This window comes from Pteropus medius, unplaced genomic scaffold, assembly GCF_902729225.1.
Source record: "Pteropus medius unplaced genomic scaffold, Ma_sr-lr_union100, whole genome shotgun sequence".
NCBI classification, from domain to species: Eukaryota; Metazoa; Chordata; class Mammalia; order Chiroptera; family Pteropodidae; genus Pteropus; species Pteropus medius.
Window position 1 is genome coordinate 19,307,908 of NW_024344378.1, and position 24,739 is coordinate 19,332,646.

A 24,739-nucleotide genomic window follows, 5' to 3' on the forward strand; every position below is an offset into this window, starting at 1 on the left:
AGAACAGTGCCTGGTACATAGTAAGTCCTAAATAAGTGTTAACTCTTTGGTTGTTATTTTAGATTGGTGTGCTGAGTGTGCAAGTCAGGGTCTCTACTAGCCTCTGTTCTAGTGTTCTGCATGGGTACTATTGAACTTTCATATATATATGGACACACACTTTTTTTTTCTTTTAGATTGAGGAATAGCTTACATAATATGAAGTATACAACTTGATATTTTTTATACACGTACACATTTGTGTAACAGTCACTCAGATCTAGATAGAGCACGTTTTGGGCACCTCAGAAGGTTTCCTTGTGTTCCTTCTCACTAATCTATCTCCACCAAGGGTAACCACTATTCTGACCTCTGTTGCCCCTAGATTAATTTTGCCTTTTTTGAACTTCATATAAATGGAATCATTAGTTTGTATTCTTTTTCTTTTTTTTTCTTTCGGATGTTTTCCCTTCAACATCTGTGAAATTTATCAATATTGTTTCAATAATTTGTCCTTTTAAATTTCCGTGTGGTATTATGTGAATATAATTTTCCTATTCTATTGCTGATGGGCATTTGAAGTCTATATATTTAAAAAACTCACACAAACACAAAACACCCACTTCAATAAACTTTACAAAAACATTTAAAAAAGGAGATATTTATACTCTAGCCTAGGCATTCTGGAATTTCTGTTTTCAAACATGCCAAGTCTTTTTAAATCTTGGAGCCTTTGCACTTGCCATTCCCTCTGTCTGGAATACTTTCCCCAAGATTTTCATATGGTTGTTTCTTTCCTGTTCTGATCTTGGCCCACGTATCATTTCTCAAAGAAGCCTACTTTAATCTTCTAATTAATATAGAACCCCTGGACAATTTGTCTTCAAGATACTTATCACTTTCAATTTAACTTGTTTGTTGTCTTTTTCCCTTCTAGTAGAATGAAAACTCTATGAGAGCAAGGATCTTATTTGTCTCATTTACTGCTATATCCTTAGTGTTTTGCACCTAAAAGTTGTTCAGTAATATTTATTGAACAAATGCCTGATCTGTGCATATTTTTTTCTTTCTAAATGATAGGCACATTTATTTTTATTCATTTTCTTTCTTTCCTCTTTTTTTCTTTCTCCTCTCCTCCTTTTTCTTTTTGTACATATTGATTGAAATGTTTTAGGATGTTTACCTGAGCATTTACCTACAGTAGCATTTAGGAGCCTCCCTCAACAGTGAAGAGGGAGTGATACTTGATAACAGTCCATTATAAGTTTGAATATAGAACTCCAGACCTTTAAATTTGGAAGTCTGTGGTAGAGATGCCGTTGCATGTGTTTTTTGCCCCCATCTTTATTGGATATAATTGATATATAACATTGTATAACTTTAAAGGATACAATGTATGATGATCCATTGTGAAGTGATTGTCAGGATAACTTAGTTAACACATCCATCACTTTATGTAGTTATCATTAAAAACTTTTTGGTAGTGAGAACATTAAGATCTTGGCAATTTTCAAGTATACAGTACAGTATTGTTAACTATAGTCACCATGCTGTATATTAGATCTCCAGAACTTATTCATCTTAGAACTGGAAGTTTGTAACCTTTGAACAATATCTTTCCATTTCCCCCACTCCCAGACCCTGGCGACCCCTAGTCTATTCTCTGTTTCCACAATTTTGGCTATTTTAGATTCCACATATAAGTGAGATCGTACAGTATTTGTCTTTGTCTGATTTATTTTAGTTAGCATAATGCCCTCAGGATTTATCCATGTTGTTGCAAATGTCACGACTTTCTTCTTCTTTTTTTTTTTTTATGGCTGAATAATATTCCATTGTATATACACCACATTTTCTTTATCCATTCATTCCTTGATGGACACTTAGGTTGTTTCTATGTCTTGGCCGCTCATTAATAATGCTGCAGTGAACATGGGAGTACAGATATCTTTTCTAAATAGGGATTTTATTTCCTTCAGATATATACCCAGAAATAGGATTGCTGGATCATATGGTAGTTCTACTTTTAATATTTTGAGGAAGCTTCATACTGTTTTCTGTAGTGGTTGTACCAATTTACATTCCCACCAATTGTATACAAAGGTTTGCCTTTCTGTACATCCTTGCCATGGCTTTTTTCTTTTTTTTTTTTTTTTTTTTTTTTTACATGTTGGCAAATTGAAGCCCAGGGAGGGAAAGGAAACTTAAGGTTATAGAATAAGTATAGGTTGGGACTAAAATCCAAAACTTTTAATAGATAACTGTGAATATTCTCTGGAAATTAGGGTGAATTTCTATTAAATTTGTTTTCCGATACTAGAATTGACATGTACTCATGAAGACAATAAAATAAATAAATAACTGTCTTAGTGTAACTAGCTTTCCTTGTACATTAGACATTGGAAGAGTTTGGCTTTAGGTTTTAAAATCTTGGTATTTGGCAATTTCATCCTGTAGGTATGTGATGTGCATTTAAGAAGTATGTGGCTGGATTGCTTTCAGATATAGTTCTTAAAAAGTTGTATGACTTGGGTCTTTCAGGGGGATATTGTGCTGTATAGGTCATGGGACCAACAAGTCCCTAAGGTTTAGGAATAAAAGACTTCATTGATTTACCATTGAATTGGGGGGATTTGAAGCCATTCTTAAATTTGGTGGTAGATGAAATTAGTATTGAAAAGTTGCCTGATTTTCTCTTATATTTTGCCTAGTATGTCTTATTTCTGAGAACTGTATTAAAGCCTAAAATGACATTTCTGTGAGATTACTGTGGCTTTGCTATATTTGCTTCTTCACAGGAAGGATTTAAAAGCCTGGATCAACAGAGCTTGTAGTATAGTCACAGAATGTTTTTTTCCCTTCCTTGTGGTTCCATAGCATTTTCATTGTACTTTTACTCTATTTATTTCACATGATTTGCCTTGTGCTATGGGTTGTTATGTGTCTGTCTCTGCCAATAGTTTGTGATCTCCCAGAGAATCAGGTTTGGAATTTGCTCTTTGCAACCCTGTAGTGCCTATACTAGAGCTTTATATTATTTCAGTGTTCCTTATATATTTATGGTATTTCAGTGATGCTGAGAGAATTATTAGATGATATGTCTAATTCAATCCCTTTGTTTTACTTGTAAGGAAACTGAGAAGTACAGTGAATTACTCAGTGTTATCTAGTTTGTTTGGAGACCTGTGGTCTATTCTCAGTTCCGCTGGTTGTTCCTTTATGCCTTGCTGCTCCCTCAGCTGGTACTGATTCTCTATACAACAGGGAAGTTTTGTGAAAGAGGAAAAAAGCACTGAGAGGATGTAAACAGACTACATTCACATTACTGATGTGCTGCAATTTACTGCTCTACCAGTCAGATATTTTACTTTCAAATTTAGGAGCACAGGTTTAATTTCTCAAACCCCCAAAAAACTGTCCGTGGCATGCCACCTTGAACATTCCCAATCTTGTCTGATCTTGGAAGCTAAGCAGGATTAGGCCTGGTTAGTACTTGGATGGGAGACCACCTAGGAATACCAGGTGCTGTAGGTGTAAAAAAAAAAACAAAAAACTTTTAAAACTTGTAAGCATACTACATTTTTCCCAATCCACCACCCTAGACACACCTTTCTTTGCTGTCTTCCATGGACAGAAATACTGGAGGAGGAGGCGACTTTATGTTGTCAGTTTCTAGTCACATTTCTGACAGCTTGGGTGGTAAATTCTAGTTGCTTGTGATGATGACAGAGAGTAATGTGTAGAGGCCCTTGGTTGAATTCCCACCCTGTGCCAAATGGAAGGAGAATGATGAAAAGAATTTAATTTCTTAGGAAATTTAGTTCTTTGGACTGGTATTGTTTTTCCTCCCTCTCCAATTCCCTTTTGCTTATTAGAAAGTATTGATTTTGAAATAGAGAAAGTGAGTTTATTAGATTTGGGGTGGACATTGATTAGCTGTAACCTAATTATAAATTCTCAGAGGGAGATGTTTGTAAACATATGCTTTTCACATGCAGGAACTTGTAGTTCCTGCTAATCAACTGGTTGAAGCTGAGTATGTGCAAGATCTATACCTACTAAGCTTAGAATTGCGTTGCTTTTGATTTATTTTAATAGGATCCTCTTGATTTCCAATTTGTTTTCCCTCCGATAAGGACATCTTCCTCTTGACAACCTATTTAAAAAACACAGGAATGTTTTGAATGGAGGCTGTATTTCATGCGTTAAGGGAAAGCCATGATCAATATAGTATAAATTGCCCACAAGAACATTCTCTTTGTTGTTATTTTCCCCTTCATTTTTCTCGGACCATAATGGAATTTGAGAGCTTAGTGAGGCCTCAATAAATATAGGTTTTAACAAATTTTAGGTCAGACCTAGGACTTTTCAGGTCCTCCCCTCCAATTTTAGAATCAGTCAGTGATGAATATACACTGAGCATTTACCATGAGCTAAGGGCTTACAGAAAAAGTATAAGATGTAGTCTCTTTGTTAAAGATACTTAATATCTAGTTGGGGAAATTTTCTGTGCTTTTCGCTTTTTGTGCTCAAAGCCAAATCTCCATTTTGGCTATATGTATTAGAGAAAGATAATGTCTAAGATATAATCTTTTATGCTATTGAATACATCTCTTCCTAAAAACAAAAATTTTATTTATATTTGAAAATTAGTGTATATTTTCCAAAAGTCATTGAACAAAATTAATTTTGTTCTGCTTTGGATATGTCTGGAAGTAAAAACTAGGCTCCTTGCTCCCCTCTCCCCCCACACACTTACCATTGGGTGAGATTAAGATTCACAACTAGAGCCTAGAATTTAAGAGAGAGACAGGAATTTTATCAATAGTAGGAAGAATCTGGGAAGTGAGGGAATATGTGTAAATTTAGTAGTGCAGACCTGTGGAATTTCAAGCTCTCACTTGAAAAAAATTGAGAATTCCTTGAAGCAAGATTGGAAAATTTGGGCATGATTCATGGAACTGCTTTTATATAGAATTAAAAAATACTTTGAGATTTTATCTACGGTAGTGTTACAAATACATATAATTAAATTCGAAAGGAGTGTGTCGTTATGTTCGGTTATTTTGAAATCAAGTTTAATTTTTGGCCTTTAACTGCTATTTTCTGCCTTGGGTCTCTTTCCAGAGGAATTTCTCAAGACAGTCAAGTGCAGTGTGATTTATGAGGCAGTGAAGGCCAAGTACTTTGCAGAGATGAGAACCTACTTACTTTGGGGAAATCAATGGAGCACATCAGTCTGCAGCACACTTCCTGTCTTAATGGTCCTAAGCTCGATCAATACTTGAAATTTAACTTCACCATCAGTCTGTGGGCAGTGTGTGCTTTGCAGCCTTCTTTCTATCAACCTCAGATATATGGCCAGACCTATTACAGATGGAGCTAGTTACACTTTCCTGCTTGGTTTTGGATCCGCTTTAAGCCTCGTCCACTGGCATGTTTTAAGGATGTAAAATATGTTGTGCTGTAGGCCAAGTAAAGATTTAAACCTTGAAATTACCTGGTCTAGGGAGGGGATGTTGGACAGATACACACGATCTATAGCATGGTGGTTTATCATTTCTTCTTCCTAAAACATTTCCCATTGGAGGTAATTCTGCTTAGCCTTCAGAATCTTGGAGAGTATTTCTAGCACTGACTCTGGCTTTCTTTTCACAGATTCTCTAACCATGGCACAAGTAGAGAAACGGGGGGGTTTGCTCCGGAAATCTTCAGCCTCCAAGAAACCACTGAAGGAAAAAGTGGTGCTGATGTATGATGAGATCTTCATGGTAAGGCCTGGAGCTCTGATACTCTGCACAGCTTGACTCCTTAATTTCTTGTTTCAAAATGAGAAATAACCTCACCTTTGCCTGTTACCTTCCAATTCTTCATAGGGTGAAAGAGGGAGAGCAAGGGTGAGGGTGAGCTTTGTCATGGTAGAAGTTATGATTGTGTCTTAATATAGATTGTTGCTATGAGCTAGGTAAAACAGTTGAAAGGAGGAAGGCCAGCTGTGGAAGCTTCTTTTCTGAATATTTTTGAGAAAGATTTGTTTTTCTTATCCGATGTAAGGACTTTTCTAGATGTCCCTTGACGTTCCATTTGGTCCAAGAATTCTATGATCAGATATTTTAAGAAGATGCACTATTATAATCCCTCTCAAGTTGTTAGTGGACAAAACAGTTGCTTCGTTAGACTATCTCATTCTCTGTATTAATTAACTGGGAATGGATTGGGGATTTTTTTGGGCTTTCATAACTGCTGAATGACCATGGTCTAAACCTGTGTTGTAAAATATCCCCTGTCAGGGAAAGTTAGAGTAATTAGATTCCCTACAGTAATCTTGCCTTCTGAAGTCCTGGTCATAAGTAGTACATGTAAAATAGAATAATACCTATAAAAAGAGTTACAGTATATTGAGTTCCTACTGTGTCCCTGTCATTATTTTAAATGTATCACTAAATACATTAGCTTTAATTCTGACAAGAATGGTGCAAGAAGGCCATGTTTTTACATGTGCCATGTAAAAGAGCATGTTATAGATGAGAGAACTGGGGATCACAGTTAGAAGGCGAGTTGAACCCTAGTGTCTGACTCTAGAGCCCTTATTTGTTCAGCTTTGCCACATGGCCCAGGATGAATAATTCAATCAAGTAAAACATTTAACTCTTGGTATAGCCTTACAGATAGAGTTTGGCATGCAGAAAATTAATGCAGAATTTCCCAGGTTAGTACAGGTGGTTATACAGAGAAAATGAGTGGGTACTAGGATCCTGTTAGGGCTCTTTATATGTTAAGGAAGCTTGGTATGCATATGATTCCTGCTTTGAGGATGGAAAGAGCCAGCTCCAGGAAATCCCTGAGTTCCATATATAGACAATAAAATGACATTACAGAATTGTGAGAGTCAAAGTGTGACCTCTCCTGGAGAGTAGTAAGACTTGAGAGAAGAGACTAAATGAGGACCTTATAAGAAGGCCAGAAATGTTGCTTCTTTATGTCATCTTCAATTAAAAATCCAGAAGAGATTCCTAGTATAATATTTTTTAGAGCAGGAGTTCTTAACTAATGAAGACATTAGTTCTTGGTAGTAATTTTAAAAAGTCGACTTAAGGTAAGGTGATAACAGGCAGTCGACCTACTGATTTTATGTCATTAGCTTTCCCATAAAGTGGAGGTAGGGATTCTTTTATTTCATTCATTAACCAGAAGCCTCTGACTTTCTAGAATTTCTGTTTGAAAATTGCTCCTAAGAAATTTTGAATTTTAGCACTATAATTTTGCCAACCTTTTGGACCATTTGAATTAAAGAAAGAGCATATTAAAAGCTCTGTACAGAGGACTTAATGCATATGGGAAAGCAAGTAGAAGCAGTCAACACAGGATATTGCAAAAACCATGGCAGTATTTTTTGGTGATCTGGATTCTGGCTCTTGTACTTGTGTTAGTCACTTAATTTTGTGTACCCTTTTTCCTAAAAGGAGGATAATGATAATATCTACCATACTTGGCTCACTGGTCATTATATTTCATGTATGTGAATGGGCTTTGAAAACTGAGCACCATACAACTGCAGTGGAAACATATCATAATTTGACTAATTTAATTCAGATGGTTGGGTTTACTTCTTGCTAGAAGAAAAAGATTTGCAGGAGATTCTTTGAGCCATTTTTTAACTTTTGATGCAGGAAATCTATATACAGTATCTTTCATTTGGGGGAAAAAACCCAAAACTGTTCTTCCCCATTATAGTAGTTTAGAATGACCAAGCTAAAAGTTAATTTTGAAGGGTAAGGTTGATTATGTATAGTGATCCTTTCCACTGTATTCTTAATGATTTGGTGTTAGCTGGGGATATTGAACCTGCTTATCTTCTGGTTTCAGACAGAGGACCCTAGTAAGTGCAGTCCTCGATTTTGGGAGGAGCTCTTCCTCATGAAGGTAAGACTTGATGGCATCTGGATTTTCCTGGTAACCGAGATTGCCTTCTCATGTGTTCTGGGTGCTACACTAAAATTGTACTCAGGCTCTTATTGTTTCCATGGTAGGTGAACTTAGAGTACCTGGAAGGCAAGCTGGAATCTCTTGATGGTGAGGAATTAATGAAGATCAAGGACAACATTAATTGCTTATTTCAGCACTGCATCAAGGCTCTGGGAGAGGAGCATCCAATTCGAGTTGTCAATGCATTGCAGGTACAAAGCTAGGAGACTGGGAAAGTGTGGTTTGATAGAAGAAAGGAATTGTAACACATCCGTTGGGACCTGAGGAACCTAGGATTGCCCTTAGTTATGAAGTTTTCTTTTTTCTTTACTTTTTTAAGTAATCAAACGTCTATGTCATGTTGGTTTATCCATCTTCCTGCTTAAACAAATCGATGCTTATGGTAGTAATCTTGTCCATTTGTACAATTTGATCTAATGCCAGAATTTGACAGAATTTTTATTATTATTCAAGGAAAGGAAGAGATAGGAAACTGAGGCAGAGTTGCTAAGTCTACAGCAAAAATCAGGAGATTCTTAATACAGTATTTTCTCACTATATCAAGAATTTTTTAATTTTTAATTTTCATTTTTATTAGTTTCAGATATACACTGGTTAGACATTTATATAGTTTATGAGGTGATCCCCGCGATTACTCTAGCACCCATCTGGCTCTACACACAGCCGTTACAATACTGTTGACTCTGTTCCCTATGCTGTGCTCCACATCCCTGTGACTATTTTGTAACTACTAATTTCTACTTCATCTCTTCACCTTTTTCTAAAAATATGGGACACTTCACGAATTTGCATGTCATCCTTGCACAGAGGCCATGCTAATCTTCTCTGTATCCTTCCAATTTTAGTATATGTGCTGCTGCTGAAGTACGCACTAGATCAGGAGTTCTTAATCTGAGGTTTCAGAGGGTCCTTGATTCCTTGAAATTACAAGTAATATTTTACGTGTATATGTATAATCTTTCTAGAGAGAGGGGTTTCATCAGATTCTCAAAAGAATCTGGAACTCTGAAAACATTAAGAATCATTGTTCTTAAAGCTAAGTGGCATGATCATGAGGAAGATTCATTGAACAGTGATTTCTTGGATGATCGTTATGTGCCAACCATTAGGCTCGTGGGGATATATTATAGGACAAAGACTTTGATAGTTTCATTCAGTTCTTTATTCCTACTGTATAGAACAATGCCTGGCAAATATTCAGCATTCTAGAAGTAAATTTTTATTGAATAAATGATAGGCAGAGTTTCTAAAGTTTATGGTCTGGTAGCTCTAAGTGTAGCCTTGGGCTGAGTGCTTAGGGCAGTGATTGACAGATATAATACACAGCCCCATGACAACATAAAGGATTTTATTGGAAGTTTTGGTTGACTGGGTTTAAGTTTTTAACTTACTAGTTGGCCAGATCACTTCGTAAGCCCTAATTTTCTCACTTGTAGAATGTAGAAATAACCTCTTAGGCTGATGCCTCAGAAAGAAGGGCGGCGTTTATCTTGTAGCTTTGTTAACCTCTGGCACAGTAAATTCCACATTTTGAGCATCACAGTTGTAGAGGCTCATTGAGAGTTGACATGAAAGTTGGAAATTGTACTTCCAGTAGTTGCAGTGGCTCACGGTGGGGGCATAAATTGTAAACTGTTTTTAGTTCAGTGGAAATAAATTGACATTAAGCCATTTGGCGATCCATAAAAATATAGTACATTATTGTAATAGCTTATACTTATTGAACTTTAACAAAGTTCCAGGTACTATTTTTTGAGCTTTAACAAAGTTCCGAGGACTATTCTGAGTTCTTTACAGTATTAATTCATATAGTCCTCACAGCATCCCTGTGAGATGTGTACTATTATTATCATTCCCACTTCGTAGATGAGAAAACTGAGGCACTGAAAAGTTAACTGATTTGTCCAGCCTCACACAGCTGGTAAGTAGGAATGTAATGAATATAAGATGTAAAGCAATTGGTTGTTGTTATATAGGGACCCAAATACTCGTAGTTATGAAAAAAATAATTACTAAAAATGATAAACCATAATGTAAATACTAAAATTAATTTTAAATAAAGGGAAGTTTCTCCAATTCCATGATGCAAACTCAAGAACTATTTTTTATTTTTGAATACCACCTTCCAGTCTTTGTCTGCAGTGCAGTTTTTAAAAAGAGGATGGCCAAAAAGCAACAAAAAAAAGAATGACGACAGTTTTAGTTGCTGTTCCTCTTTTGATTTCTGGATTCTGGAGCTCAAGTGTTTGAGTAGTTGAATGTCAGCTGTGCAAGGAGGTGGTTCCGAGGTAGCAATGTGAGGCTACAGATCCAGTGCTCTTTGTGTTTTGAGACTTCCTCTCTAGAAAGAATTCTTTCTCTCATCTCTGCAGACCTTGTGTGCACTTATTCGAGGAGTTCACCAAAAGAATAAGTCTACCTCTGGGTTTGACATTATCAACATGCTGATGGGCTTTGACAAGGCGGAGCTGTGCATGAAGGTGAGACATAAGCTGCAGATGTGCTTGTGGATAGCTGCTTTTGACAGCCGTTCCTGGGTACCATCTGCAGACAGATGTACTAGAAGATCTGGACTCACATAGATAAAGATGATTAAATTTAGCCTTGAATTTGGGTATTTTTATTTCACAGGTTTGGTTTATCTGAATAAAGGAAGATTTGAAATTCAGATTTGAATTGAGGCATCTATTCCTTGCAGAATAAAGACTGAGCAGTTTATTTTATGATGTATATCATATGATCATACATTCTCAAAAACATTTATGAGCTTAAATATAACAAATTAATATACAAGGGTAACTTTAGTTCTAAACATTAAGCTTTCTTATTTTACACAATGGCTATTAGAATTTTTATTTTTACTGTTTGACACTTAAAAAATAACAGCTTTATTGATATGTAATTTGCATATCATGCAGTTCACCCTTTTAAAGTTCTGCATTCAGTGGTTTTTAACATATTCATGGAGTTGTCCAACCATCGCCACTTTTAATTACAAAACATTTTTACCACCCAAAAAAGAAAACATGTACCCATTAGCAGTCATTCTCCATTCCCACTTCTCTCTAGCCCCAGAACCATTGATCTGCTTTATGTCTCTATGGCTTTACCTATTCTGGACATCTCATATAAATGGAATCACACGTGGTGTTCTGTTTCTAACTTCTTTCACTTAGCATGTTTTCAAGGTCCATCCTTGTTGCAGCATGTATCAGTACTTAGTCTCTTATGGTTGGTTAGTATTCCATTCAGTGAATGTACCACATCATTTTATTTATCCATACATCAGTTAATGTACATTTTGAATATTTCAACATTTTGGCTATTATGAATAATGCTTTGAAATTCTTGTACAAGTTTCTGGGGGATATATGTTTTCAATTCTCTTGGGTATATACCTAGAAGTAGAATTGCTGGGTCATATGGTAACTATGTTTCTAACATTTTGAGGAACTGCCAAACTGTTTTCCAAAGTTGCCATACTGTTTTACAGTTTCACCAGCAATGTATGAGGGTTCTAATTTCTCCTCATCCTTGTCAACAATAGCTTTTGTCTTTCGTGTATATTTTTTTGGAGAAATGTCTATTCGAATTCTTTGTCCATTTCCAGATTCAGTTGTTTGTCTTTCTATTGTTGAGTTGTAAGCGTTCTTTATATATTTTGAATGTAAGTCCCTTATCAGATATCTGATTTGGAGTATTTGACACTATCTTAAATGAATGTTGTTCATTTGAAGAACTAGTCTTCTGTCACTCACTAAATTTAGAATAAAGAAATTTGTGTGCCAAAGAATCCTTATAGTCATTAGCTTATTTTAAAAAGTTATGAATATACAATTATGAATATACAAAGATTTAGTACCTGGAGTCGGTTTTTAATTCTAATCTGTACAGTCCATATATATGTCATGGTAAAAATCCCATATCTTTCATTCTCATTATTCTAACTACTGCTGATATGCTGCTGATTACTAAGTCTCTATCTTTAGCTTTAACATTCTCTCTGAGTCTCAGAGTTGTATATGTACGTACTCTGTAAGCACTTGCTGAATATACCCACTCACACATCCCTAAGTATCTCTTGCTTGATCTATCCCAAATGGAACTCATTGTTTTCCCTACATCTGTTCTTCATTCATTCCCTATCAGAATAGGGGCATCTGTCTTCTTAGTCCTGCAAGCCAAACGCCTGGGAGTCATCCTTGACTCTTTTCTTTCCCCTGCCTTTCATTTCTAGACGATCACTAAGTTCAGCTAATTTTACCTTAGCTCATTTTTCTCATACCTGTCTTTTTTTTTTCCATATTGCTAGTGTCCCCAGTATCTTTCACCTGAACTAGTGTCTCCAGTATCTCTCATCTGAACTATTGCCTTCATGTATTCTTTTGACAAACATTTGTTAGGTTCCAATGTGCCAGGCACTGGGGATACAGAGGCAAATAAGACATTAGCATACAGTAGACCCTCACTACATATTTGTTGAGTTAGTCCTCATTTGTCTCCTTCTCTTCAGGTTTACCATCTTTAAATCTGTTATCCACACGGACACCAGAGGTAGTGTATCTTACACTCAAATCTTTCCTGCTGAAAACCCTTCATTAGTTTCCTATCACTAATAGGATAAAGACCAAACTCCCTAGTTAGCTTTATAAAACTTTTGTGATCTGCTATTTCTTTAGTCTAATCTCTCACCACTATGCTTTGCTCTTTATACTTCTATAATAACAAACTACTTGTATTCCAACTCCAGACACAGCCATTTTATACCTCATGTATCTTTGATCATGCTAATGCCTGTCTAGAATTCCTTTCCTCTTCAAATTTTAATTATTTCCTAGTGATTTTTCAAAATATACCCCCACCCTTGAGAAGTCCTGGAATAGGTGACATCTGAGCTAATTCTCTTCCTCCATGTATATTTCTGTTACAGTAACCATTAAATCAAAAGTATTTACTTATTTTTCTCTCTCATTAGACTAAAAATACTTTGAGAGCAAGGGTCATTGTCTTTTTCTTCTGTTTTTGAAAGCACAATAGTTAGCATATAGTAGACCCTCACTACATATTTGTTGAGTTGAAGTATCTTATTTTGAACCTTCACTTGACCTTTCAGCATGCTAAATCCTTATTCTCCATTCATTTTCTTTCTTCATTTAATGTAAAATATTTTTTCTTCCTTCTGTTGTAGTATCTAAGTGTTTCATCTTTTGATTACATTGGATCTAACAGCTGGTTGTTAGTATAAGTGATAAACTCTCATCATATTGTCTAGTGGAACTGACCAGGATAGAGACAGGCTAGCTTTGTTGGATAGTGTATGTGACCAGTGTTAGCCAGTAGTGATTCTGACTTGTTGTTTGTTCAGTGTGCCTGCATCAAGTAGTCATGCTTTCTTTGTCAAATAATGGATCTTGTTTAGTTTTTGAACTGCTCTCATTAAGCTTGAACTTAACCATTTATTTTTTAATTTAATTACATTTTATTTAATTAGCTTATTATTGTTTTAAATTTATATATTTATTATTTAATTTAACCATTATTATTGACCTTTTAAAAACTTACTTCATTCTAATCTAAATGTTTATATATGGATGACAGGCTGCAAACATTCATTTGGTAGAATAGTGAATTCTATTGTTCTGTGTACTCATTTTAAAATATTTTCCCCAAAATAACTAGACTTAGAAGTCTCCTTTTTTTTTTTGTCTAGGCCTCCGGGAATGATGTTTGCTTTATTGTGTGTTATTCATATTACCCTATGTAACATAATCCAGAATTGGACAAAGACACAGTACAAATGTTATTTGATATGGTTTAACACTTACTGGTTCTCTTTCTCAGAACTTGATGGAGAGTTTGGATTCATTGCTTTGTGCAGAAGGTTCTGAAAGTCTGAAGAGTTTATGTCTGAAACTTCTCCTTTGCTTAGTGACCGTGAGTGACCCATCTATATGTTTCTTTGTCAGGTGTATTAATTGGCAGCAGGGGCAAGCTTATTTAAATAATTGAGTCTAAAGTTAGAAAGGAAAAGAGAAAAATAAATTTTCTACTGGGGCATTACATCATCACTTTGTTGTATTTGAATGTGTAGAAGGAAGTTAGTTGCATGGGCTTTCACTTCCTGAAAGTTGCTCTTTGGAGCAAGTACTGCATTTTAACACGCAGGATATGCGATAATTGTCACTTTAGATACATTCCTGGAGAATTCCTCTCTTCTGGATTGTCAGATTTGTCCTTCTCATCAGGTCTCATTTGGAAACAGTTTTTGTGATTCTGAATATTTTTATTTGTTCTGACTTTGACTTTATAGCATGAAGCTTGCCCGTAACTTCTAGTGGGTGGAGAGCATGGTATTGTTCATGTACTTCAGGTGGTTCCCTTTCCCTGCTCAGAGACTTCTGGATCAAAAATTTCTTCCTGTGCATTTGAGGAATGAAACCCAAGAGACTAGTAAGCAAATGCTTGTGTGAGGGTATGAGAGAAACAATGAGAAGTTCAGAGATTTAGGGAGTTTTAATTTGCTAAGTTCCTACCCTTTTAGTGTCTATTTAGGCTCTGGTGGCTTCAGGATTGCTTATGAAGGTCTACTAAGTATCTAGTAGATCTTTAATGTTAACTGTTTTAACATTTTTGTTTCTCTTAGATGCTAGGAGAGGAGATAGATATACGAAATATCAGAGTGCCTCAGTGTAGACTTTAAAAAAGTCTTTTATTGCATTTAGGTGACAGATAACATCAGCCAGAACACTATCCTGGAGTATGTAATGATCAACAGCATATTTGAAGCAATTTTACAGGTTGGTCAATTCACTTGTCACCTTTTTCTCTTTTGGGTAAACCACCTCTTAAAATCTTCTCTGCATTCCTAAGAACTAGGAGTTAGCACTCTTATGCATTTCTGGATCTTGTTACAGATACTGTCCCATCCCCCAAGTCGTAGGGAGCATGGGTATGATGCTGTAGTCCTCTTGGCTTTGCTGGTGAATTACAGAAAATATGAGGTAAGTGGGCCCCTTCATGGACAGTAGTTATCTTTCTATAGTCTTCCTAAATGTGGCCACTCCTACTGGAATTTGCTTAATGTAGAAGATATATTCTTTGTAAATGGTATATAGATTAATCTTGATAAACCAAATTAAAAAAATTCTATATTACATGCATGGGGCAGAAGATATAGCTGTTTAAAGGATTCCTGTGGTGCAAGTTCTAATAAAGTGAGTAAATATCCCTAATGCAGTGGTTTGCTAACCCAGCTTATTATTAGAATCACCTAGGAATGCTTTAAAAAGAAGAAATTTCTGGGCTTTACTCTCAACACACTGAATCAGCATCTCTTGAGGTGGGACCTGGGAATCTGTGTGTGTGTTTTTTTAAGATCTTTTATTAAATATGATGATTGGCCAGGATTGGAAGCCACTGACCTAATGCATCTGTTTTAAGAGATTGGACTTTTTATATGTTGGATTTGCTTAATGTAGTTCACTTGTATATATAAGTATCACTGTTGGTCTGGGAGTTTTTGTAGATTTTAATGGAAATGGAAGGCAGAGCCTTATCCATATTAATTCTGGAGTTTTCTTTGCCCCTGAATTAACTGGGGACAGATTTACAGGTTTTTGAGTTGAAGGGCAGAACACAGAGATTTCTACTTGAGTTGGTGCGTCTATTTAATTCCTCTCAAAAGGCAGAAGAATACACAGAAAAGGGAGGGGGCCACTTAGGGAAGACCCAGGGCTTCATTGGAGAGAGCTTCGGAGGAATAGGGAGCATTTGGCACTGAGTTCTAGACATTGAGAGTACTTTACTGAACCCAGAAGCTAGGAGCTGCATTAAGGCAGTCTGACTCCCCTAAGAAGTAGCAGTGCTATGAGAAGTGGGCCAGCCAGAGGGAGGATTTTCATTTTTAAATTTCTGAATCTTCACTTAGTGATGTTTGATATGATTCCTAGCCAGGCCGAAAGTGATAGGGAACAAATTCTGGAGCTTATTCTTATAAAGGGCATATGAAGAAGGAGAGGCTGTGAGAAAGGAATACTTAAAGAGGAACTGGAATATATGGAGCAATGTTAATGTGTTATAAATCCCAGGAGGTGATTACTTTCATTATCTTGGAGGAACTGATGAATGGTGTGTAGAGCTACTAATAAATATGTAATTTATCACCAACACCTGTTTTTCTGGTGATCTGGAGGGGTTGGCATGGTAGCCATTTTGATCTCTGTCATGTGTAATAGCCTCTGGGGCCTTATTACAACAGCAAGAAAAATAGCTGAGGAAAAATGCTAAAGATAGTTAAAGAGAGTTGAGTTATATGTGATAGGAAAGCACCATCATCAGTAATGAATATTTTCAGAACATTCTCCTGGATGCAGGCCATTCTGAGGCAATGGCTTAACTTCTCTAAATGTGAACTGAACCCTAGCTCAGCCCAGTAGGGCTCTTTGAAATGTCAGCCTGAAAAATTGGACATGGCTAAGGAACTGGAGAAAATCATATTTCTGGAGTGAGGCATGCATCTTTTAGTCTGTCAGAAGCCCCAGAAGAATTAATATAGTAGGCAAGGGCAAGCTGGTGGGCATAATTTATCTGAGCTTTGCAGCTTTTGATGTAAGTCACTCACCAGAAACCATTAAGGAAGCCTAGTGACCATGGAGCAGGAAGATTTTTGACAGAAACATGAGGAATTCCAGAGAAACACAGCAAAACCAAAAGCTGGTGAAATTTTATGCAAACTAGTACGAGAGGGTGTATGCTGGGGAGAGCAGCATTCTAGTTACCACTACAATCTACCCCATGACCAATATGGTAAGTTGTAACCTTTCTAGAAAGGTGCACAGGGCACCAGAGAGGCTGGCTGCTCAGCCGAACGAAAAGAAGGCAAATAAGGTGTTAGACTTGAATGGAAGTGATAGAAAAGATGTCATGTAGTAAATGTAAATAGTTCTTTCTTATCTTAAATAATGCATTCCATTTTAGTCATTTCATCTAAAGAGATAGAGGAGGCAAGAAAAAAGGGTCTAGGGAAGTTCAGTGAAAAATAGTAAGTATGGTATGGTTTAGATCAAATAAAGTAGGACCCTATTAGAGTGATCCCATGAAAGCTCACTGAGTTTGTAATTCTATTTTGGAGATGAAAAGTAGATTGCCCCCAGTTTTAAAATGTGACCAGCACAACAGGTGCTTAGCGTTAAGGAGAATCAGTGTCTGGCATTAATATCCTGGCCTTCTAGATTGGCCATGTCTCCTGAGATAAAGTGACACAGTCTCCAACTGCTGCCCTGAACATGATATTTCCTAGAAATTATGAAATTGTTTATTATGTCCAGTTGCAAGTTGTTCCTTTTCTTTTTTTCTCTCCTTTTTTTTACTTCCCTAAAGAGCTTCCTTTGTGATAAAAATGTCAAAGGAGAAGAAAATATAGTTACTAATCATTGAGCCCTTACCATATTCTAGATATACTAAGGATTTTACATGTCTTACTTTATTTAAGTCTCACAGCTACCCTAAGGAAGAAGATATTATCTCCATTTTTCAGATGTGGAAATTGAGTCTAATGTTCATAACTTGTCATAATAAATAGAGGAGCTAGAATTCAAACCCTTGCTTTTAGCCACCTTGCCTTTTCCCTAACTGCTGCTAAAGCATAGGCTTTTCTTGGTAATCAGATGATCTATATTACTACCTACAACTGTGTACTTTTGGGAAAGTGAGTGACTAGGACTTTCAAAAATTATGCCAAGAAAAGTGGCCTTCTCCTTTTAGGAGAAGGTGGCATTTCTAGGTCAGCCTATTGCTGATTTTCTTTTCCAAGGATCCACTTGCATTGGATCTTGTCTGAAGTCTGTAGCACCAGCAGGATTTGACTGTTGATTATAAAAGAGTTGAGAGCTTTCCTCTGTTAGATCAAGTGACAAATGGAGTAAGTTTTACTTCCTTGAATTGTGTTGTAGAAAACCTTATAAGCATTTGGCCTGTTAAGAAAGCAAAACTTTCTCTTTCTCTATTCCCAATTGACATTCGAAAGATGCCCTCAGAAACTTGATTAAATAAGGTCTGTGTGGGGGGTTAGCCTTTCAGTTGGGTTTCCCTGTTTCTCAGTAATGAGTTTTCTTGGTTGCTGTAAAAACTGCCAGTCTGAGAACTATTGTTCCTTATTTCCCTTGGATTAGAATTGGTGCATGATCTACATGAGGCCTTTCCTTACATCTCATGAGTGGGATGTTTTCAAGGTGACCAGGTCATTGGTTCTTATCCTACCATAGGAAATGGCCCAAATGCTTAATGAGTTTAAATATATGTTCATTTCCATATGCTGCCCAGCTGAGATTGGGTCTGAAAAAACTCAAGATATCTTCCAATGCTATAAGTGATGGGACAGTCATTAAATCCCAGTGTCTTGACCAGATTGTAGTTTGGGTAATTACATCCTTTTTTTTTAGTTCCCCTGCAGTGTTATTTGGGTATTGGATCCATAAATGGCCTCTCTGGCTGTTAAGCAGCTGCCACTTTTACCCCCAAGGTGGCTTTGTTTTACGGGTGGGTGAATCAGTCCTGCATATCATTTGTGGAATGGTTAGGGAGCCTTTGCGATGAGACTGTAACTTAGCAACATATAAATTTGTGCCTATGGCAAAGAAGCTTTTATGTCCCCCAAAAGACAGTTGTCCCTATGGATTCAGTAAATTATTGGCAAGATAGGACAAAGTGAGTTTTGTGCAGTATTCACTTACTTCTTAGAAACAAATAAGAGGGAAAGATGGGGGAAGTGGCAGATATAGGCCTGAGCTGATTTAGCCTAGAAGAAAGTGCAGGTAGAATAGAACTTGTATGTGTGTGTCTGTGTGTGTGCGTGTGCTTGGGGAATGCCCATGCACACTGATTTACTGGAAATGGAGAGGGCCCTATAGATGCATTTTTGTTAATATTTTGTTAAATAGTTAATGGGTTCTTAAGTAGGTCACACTCACCTTGAGTCTCCTTTTTTCTTTCAGTCTGTGAATCCTTATATTGTGAAGCTGTCTATTGTGGATGATGAGGCCACTCTTAATGTGAGTATCTGGATCTTTGTGTTTTGTTTTAATTACTTGCATTCTGTGGACTTCTTTCAGTGGATATTTAGAAGAGAAAGCAGAGAGCTATTGTGTTAATTTCATCTGGCTATGAAGAGAGAATTGGTGTTCTTTTTAGAGCATTAATACAACTATCTTAATGTATTCTATCTTCTCATCATGGAAGGAAGGTTTGAGGAGGCATTTGCTTGCTAATCATGATGAAACGGTTATGTTTCATGGTGTAGTGTGCTGAGGTTGACTATCCTACAGAGTCAATAAGTTACATTTCCAAGAATAAGAAGGCTTAGATGGTGTATCAAATCACCATGATGTACACTTTAAATATCTTCCAATTTTATGTCAGTTATACCTCAATAAAGTTGAAATAATAAAAAGGAACCTTAGTTGGCCAAATGATGGGAGATTACTACTTATAGAACTAGCCATATGATATTTATAAGCCTGACTTGGTAAAGCTAAAACATGAACATATATATATATCTGCTACAATATATCATTGAAAGTTTAGGAAATAACATCTGATTTCTGAATATAGGGAGGAGGAACATGACCAGGTGTCTGACTTTATTCTCTTTCCATTTTGCGCTCTTCATTCTTCTTTATGAATGGGAAGCACATATGATTCATTTTGTTGCCTTATTTTGTGTTGTGCTTAATAGATTCTAGAAGGAAAGTTGATAAGTCATTTTATCATTTATTGGATGTTTCTTTCCAATTATACTCTTGTTTTCCTGTGGCCTGAAAGAGAATGGCTTGTTTATATGCACCTTCATTTAGCATGGGATACATTGTCACTTTCATTGTAGTTGTTTTAGAGATGTGAGAGTTTTTTGTTTTTGTCTTCTCTTTTGAGGTGAAAATGATCCCAGTAGAATTGTCAGTGATCTGGGCTGGTCTGTTTCATCCCCTATTACTCTATTAAGTAACAATAAGATAATTAGATCAGAAAAATCTCTCCAAAGAAATTCCTTTTGATGTTGTGGGAATGTCTCTCAGAACTTTTGTATTTGTTGCCAAATTTCAGGTAGAACTTCTTGGGCTTGGACCTTGGGGGTGCAATTAGTGTTTTCCTTGGCCTAATCATAGTATCACCACGAGCTCTTTAATTCACCTGTGCTATCTTTTTTTCTTTCTAGGGAATGGGGCTTGTGATTGCTCAGGCTTTATCTGAGTATAACAGGTAAGTCCACTTTCTAGAAGAGAAAGTTCTAATTTTCATCTGAATTTGGTTGAGTAGGAAACAGGTTTATTAGAGTCTTGGGTGAATGAATGTCTCTTACCTATCCTAGAAGAGTACTCAGAGGTACATCTGCTGGTGGATGTGTTTGTTCTAGCTTGTCTTGATAGCTTTATCAGGGGTTGTTTCTAACACCAGGGAAAAAGTAGCCATGAGGTTAATGTCCATCTTTTCTTTAAGCAATTAGACACATTCTTTTACAACTTTTGGTATTTTATTGCAGAGCATTTTAACTAGTATTCCAGCCACAAGCACACATTTAGCCCAGTGTATCGTACAGAAATCATTTTCTATGTAAAAAAAGGTTGAAAAGCACTGCTTTTTTGTATGCTTAAAAATTAAGTAAAAGGAAAAAACATACTGAATTAGTTCAACAGTTGACAGATGCTTTTTTTTTCATCAGGAATCAACTACAAATTCCCAGAGTCCCTGTCTGTTCTGGGAGCTCTCTTCATTGATGCTTACTTTTTCTCCTGCTAGGGATGGGGAAGGATCTGGTATTCAGTGAATGGAAACCAGACGTTTTCCTAATCCTGGCAGGGCCAGGCAGGGTCTTTCTTGCTCCTTTCCACTTTCCTCATGCACAATTGGGTGTTGGAATTTTAAATCTATCCCATCTCTACAAATAGGTTACTTTTAGCCCACAGATTTCCCTGCTTCTTCCTTCAGAAATAAACAAGAATTTTCATTCTTACAGCCTTGAAGTAATTTCTCTGTCACACTTTTTAACTAATAGTCTGTTTGAGAAATAACTGGATCAGCCATATGTTAGAGCAGTTTCACACTTTTGCAGCTTGCTTTCTAAGTCTCTCCCAGAGTAGCCAGGCATTTTGGTACACACTACCTCAAGAGCAGATGTGTGCCTATTAACTTGCAGGGGAAACTGCAGGGACTAGGCTGTCAATGCTTTTGTTTTTTGGAGTCAGTGAATTATACTAGTGCCCTGCCTGATTACCTAGAATACCAAGGACAAAGACATATTCGATAAATAATACTAAAGTTGAATTTAGTTATTTTTGTTCAGGCAGTATAAAGACAAGGAAGAAGAACACCAAAGCGGTTTTTTCTCTGCTTTAACAAATATGGTAAGTCTTACTTGTTTTTTCTCTCCTGCTCAGAAATGTAAGAGGTCTGCAGAGATAGGCAAATCTAGGTTAAGAAGTTCAGATGTTTGAGGTGATGGCTTGATGAAGAGAGAGAGAGGCTGCTCAGAGCAAATTTTTTTGAAAGCTGTATCTCTTAGTGATTTTCAAACCTAAGTGAGATAGGAGAAAGAGCTTAGATTCCTCTGGGATGGATTTTTTCAAATTAATTAATTCAGTTTTTAAGGCCTACAGAAAAAATACATAAGCTAGACTTTTGCTTTCTGAAGAGTTGGCTCTGTTTGAGGACTTGACCCTATGGAACACAGAATAGGAGGGTTTAGATCTGAATCCAAACGTGAGTGCTCCTTGTCTGTCTGCGGTGGCCAGTCTGTCCCTCATAGCTGGTCCTGGAGTCAAGGGATTGGTGCAGTGGATCTGAATCACCTCTCTGAAGGCCCAATGGGCTGAGAGGGCCATGGTCTAGGAAGGTTATTGGTCTAATTTACAAGATTGCTGAGGAAGCGTTCTCAATTTTGGCATTACAGACATTTTGGGCTGCATAATCTGGGACTGATTTTTAAGAGATAAATCTAGCAGTTCTTAGAATCTAGGCAGATTCAGAGAATCTGTCTTCTTGGGTATCACTATTCAAGTAAGCAGCCCTAGGTCAAGACAGTTTTTTAATTTATTGCAAGGAACAGCCATCCTTCTTCCCCTTAACAGGCAATTTTTTCCCTAAATGCCTGTGCCTTTTCCCCTTCTTTTCTTCTCAGATTCTACTCTCAGGAAGGACTTGATAAGCTCTTTAACTCTGAAGCATAAATAAGTAAAGTCTCTCAGAGGTCAGAGCAGTAGGAGCGTTCTGTATTGATGTTTTGTTAAATGAATTTGTTAAATGTGTAGTTTTGGACATCAGTAAGCAGGTAGAAAGGTATTTTTAGAGGGATGGGCATCTTTCTCAGTGCCTCGGATATCACACATATTGAAGGCAACCTACTGTTTACTTTTTCGGCCGCCCTGCCTAGGACACAAACTAAAGATTTTGTGATCTGGACAATGGGTCTCACATAGACAGTTCTTGGCTGAAACCCAAATATTCCTCCAAAGACAGCTCTGTGTTAGATGAAATCAGCCTGCTTTCTGTGTTGTCTCATGAATTAGTTTTTGAACTTCAAATAAGCAACTTCCAGGGAAGCTGCAGAGTGATGAGGATGTCTAGGGTAACATTTACTTGCTGTCAGCAGTTACTAAACTTACACATCGAAAAAGAGAGCTGGACAAAAGTACTAAGCCCCTTTCAGGAAAGATAACTCAGTGGAGTTCTCATTATTTCAGTTATTACTTATGATTCTTTTAAGATCTTCAGAGTAGGCTGGTTTGGGTTGTGTATGTCTGGTGGGCCAGAGTTCCGAGTTCCTTTGGGCTGCAAGTAGCTTGTTTTTTTCACTAATAAAAGGCTTAATAGGCAGAGAGAGCTCTTATATTTTTCTGCTATAAGTCTGTAATTCCCCGTTTCTTCCACAGGTGGGCAGCATGTTCATAGCAGATGCCCATGAAAAAATCTCAGTACAGTAAGTGCCTGACATTCTTGTGTAGTGACTTGAGCTTTAGTGCAGACTCTGTGACTGGATAAGAGTGTGAAATGTTACCTCTTGCTAATCTTTTACAGATTCAGACTTTTTTGGTGATTTGTCAAATATTTCTTGGGTTTTAATAATGGACTCTTAGAAAACTCTACTTTGGTTTTGTATATGGGGCCCCAAGAAGCTGAAAAACTGTTCCCATCTCTCTGGAATGAAGTGAGAGAAGACTGGCTGTCTGAGCCAGTTAAGGACTTAACTGGATTGGGGTGGGAAAGTGAGAGTGAAAATAGTGAATAAAGTAGATAAGAACTAAGAAATTAAAGTTAATGCCTTTTACTCTTTCCTTTTTGTCTGTTATACCCTGTACATAAGCCCAACAAGGGAATAAAGGGAGCATTAGAAACTCAGAGGGATTGATAATGAGGAGCTGGGGTGAAATCTTATCTTGATGGCTATTTTGTTTTAACTCCTCCACTATAACAGCCTCTTCAATTTGTTCTCTTTCTCTTTAGAACCAATGAAGCCATCCTTCTGGCACTTTATGAAGCTGTTCATTTAAATCGCAACTTCATCACAGTGTTAGCCCAGGTTGGTTGTATTAAAAACTCCAATCCTTTTTCTCCCTGAATTTCATGCAAATTAACTCCATTGAAAAGCCTTCCTGGCTTTGCCTGTTTAAGCCCTGCTTTGCATTGGTAAGTGGTAGTAACAAAGAGTTGCATCATTTGCCTTTGCTTGTGCTCTCCTCAAGTATGTATGTTTCCATCTGAAGTGGGTCTGATAACATGCAAAGTTAATGGTTTTGACCAGTTTACTGATTCTATTAACCCAAATGAGTTGAGATTACTTCATTTGGCTCACTGGAAATCCCTTGGCATTATCTGCCCATATGAATTTTTATATCAGGCTTTCTGCTTTCTAAACCATTGTGGAATTACAACTGGAGATAAAATAGGCCAAGTTACATATCTTATTATCTCACCAATTTCCAAAGAAGAAAAGTAAAAAATATCCTGTCCAGTGTAAGGTTAACTGTTAACAGAAGAAATGGTCTACAGATATTGAAAGCATGAAGTCACAATACCAGTGCTGGGTCATTTGCCTAAGGGATATAGCCTCAGTAGTTGGTACAGAAGGAGACTAAAAATACACTGAGAACTCAAGTGCTCCATTGAAATCTGTCTTAAAAAATTGATAAAGCGTTTTCATTTTAAAGCCAGATTGTTTAAAATATGTATGAAGTTTCTTTTAAAGGAGAGTTTTCTTATGCTTTTTTTCTCAAAGGGCAGATGTGTATGGGATCCACTGAGATTGAGTTTAACAACAACAAAAAATGTCATACTTGAAAAGCAGTGTGTTGGTTTGGGGTCTGCTTAGGAGGACATTTATCATTTCACAATTGATAAGAGACTTTATTTACCATTCTCACTGTTTCTTGACTGCTCTCTGAATTCTGTAACTGATATTAAAGAGAGGTAAAGGCTAGTAAAGCTGTTGGGGAGAAGGGAGTAAGTTGCAACTCAGTTTAATTCTCAAGAACTGCTGTGGCAGGGATGGCTAAGGAAGGTCAGGGACAGAGGAGTCATCTTTTTTGGTTCCCACTGGATATCTTCCCCATGTCTTCACCTCTCCACCCCACACACTCTTATTTGTTGTGAAACAGGCAGGCTGCCATCTGCATAGCTCTTTTTATAGTACCTGTTATTCCCTTGGTTCACTTGCATTTATTGTCAACTTTGTGGTCATCAGAATAGTCTATAGATGTATTTTAGGTTGATCTGATAAAAGTAGTCCTTT

The 24,739-nt window shown here is 36.8% G+C and overlaps 1 protein-coding gene, 1 non-coding gene and 1 pseudogene across 4 annotated transcripts in view; 2 read left to right on the forward strand and 1 right to left on the reverse strand.

Moving 5' to 3' along the window:
* ARMH3 (armadillo like helical domain containing 3) overlaps nucleotides 1-24,739 on the forward strand; it is a 148,194-nt gene that overhangs the window by 5,748 nt on the left and 117,707 nt on the right. For all 3 annotated transcript variants that reach the window (XM_039871410.1, XM_039871407.1, XM_039871409.1), the window contains exons 2-13: nucleotides 5,638-5,750; nucleotides 7,846-7,902; nucleotides 8,010-8,156; nucleotides 10,338-10,445; nucleotides 13,807-13,899; nucleotides 14,688-14,762; nucleotides 14,880-14,966; nucleotides 18,957-19,013; nucleotides 20,174-20,217; nucleotides 21,299-21,359; nucleotides 22,884-22,930; nucleotides 23,455-23,530. In XM_039871410.1, coding sequence (XP_039727344.1) covers nucleotides 5,649-5,750; nucleotides 7,846-7,902; nucleotides 8,010-8,156; nucleotides 10,338-10,445; nucleotides 13,807-13,899; nucleotides 14,688-14,762; nucleotides 14,880-14,966; nucleotides 18,957-19,013; nucleotides 20,174-20,217; nucleotides 21,299-21,359; nucleotides 22,884-22,930; nucleotides 23,455-23,530 — 954 coding nt within the window. In that variant the 5' untranslated portion in view covers nucleotides 5,638-5,648. The remainder of the gene's footprint in view (nucleotides 1-5,637; nucleotides 5,751-7,845; nucleotides 7,903-8,009; nucleotides 8,157-10,337; nucleotides 10,446-13,806; nucleotides 13,900-14,687; nucleotides 14,763-14,879; nucleotides 14,967-18,956; nucleotides 19,014-20,173; nucleotides 20,218-21,298; nucleotides 21,360-22,883; nucleotides 22,931-23,454; nucleotides 23,531-24,739) is intronic.
* On the forward strand, nucleotides 3,396-3,513 carry LOC120610187 (uncharacterized; annotated as a pseudogene).
* Nucleotides 8,728-8,833, reverse strand: LOC120609760 (U6 spliceosomal RNA). The gene has a single exon (XR_005654825.1). It is a non-coding gene; the product is annotated as a U6 spliceosomal RNA (small nuclear RNA).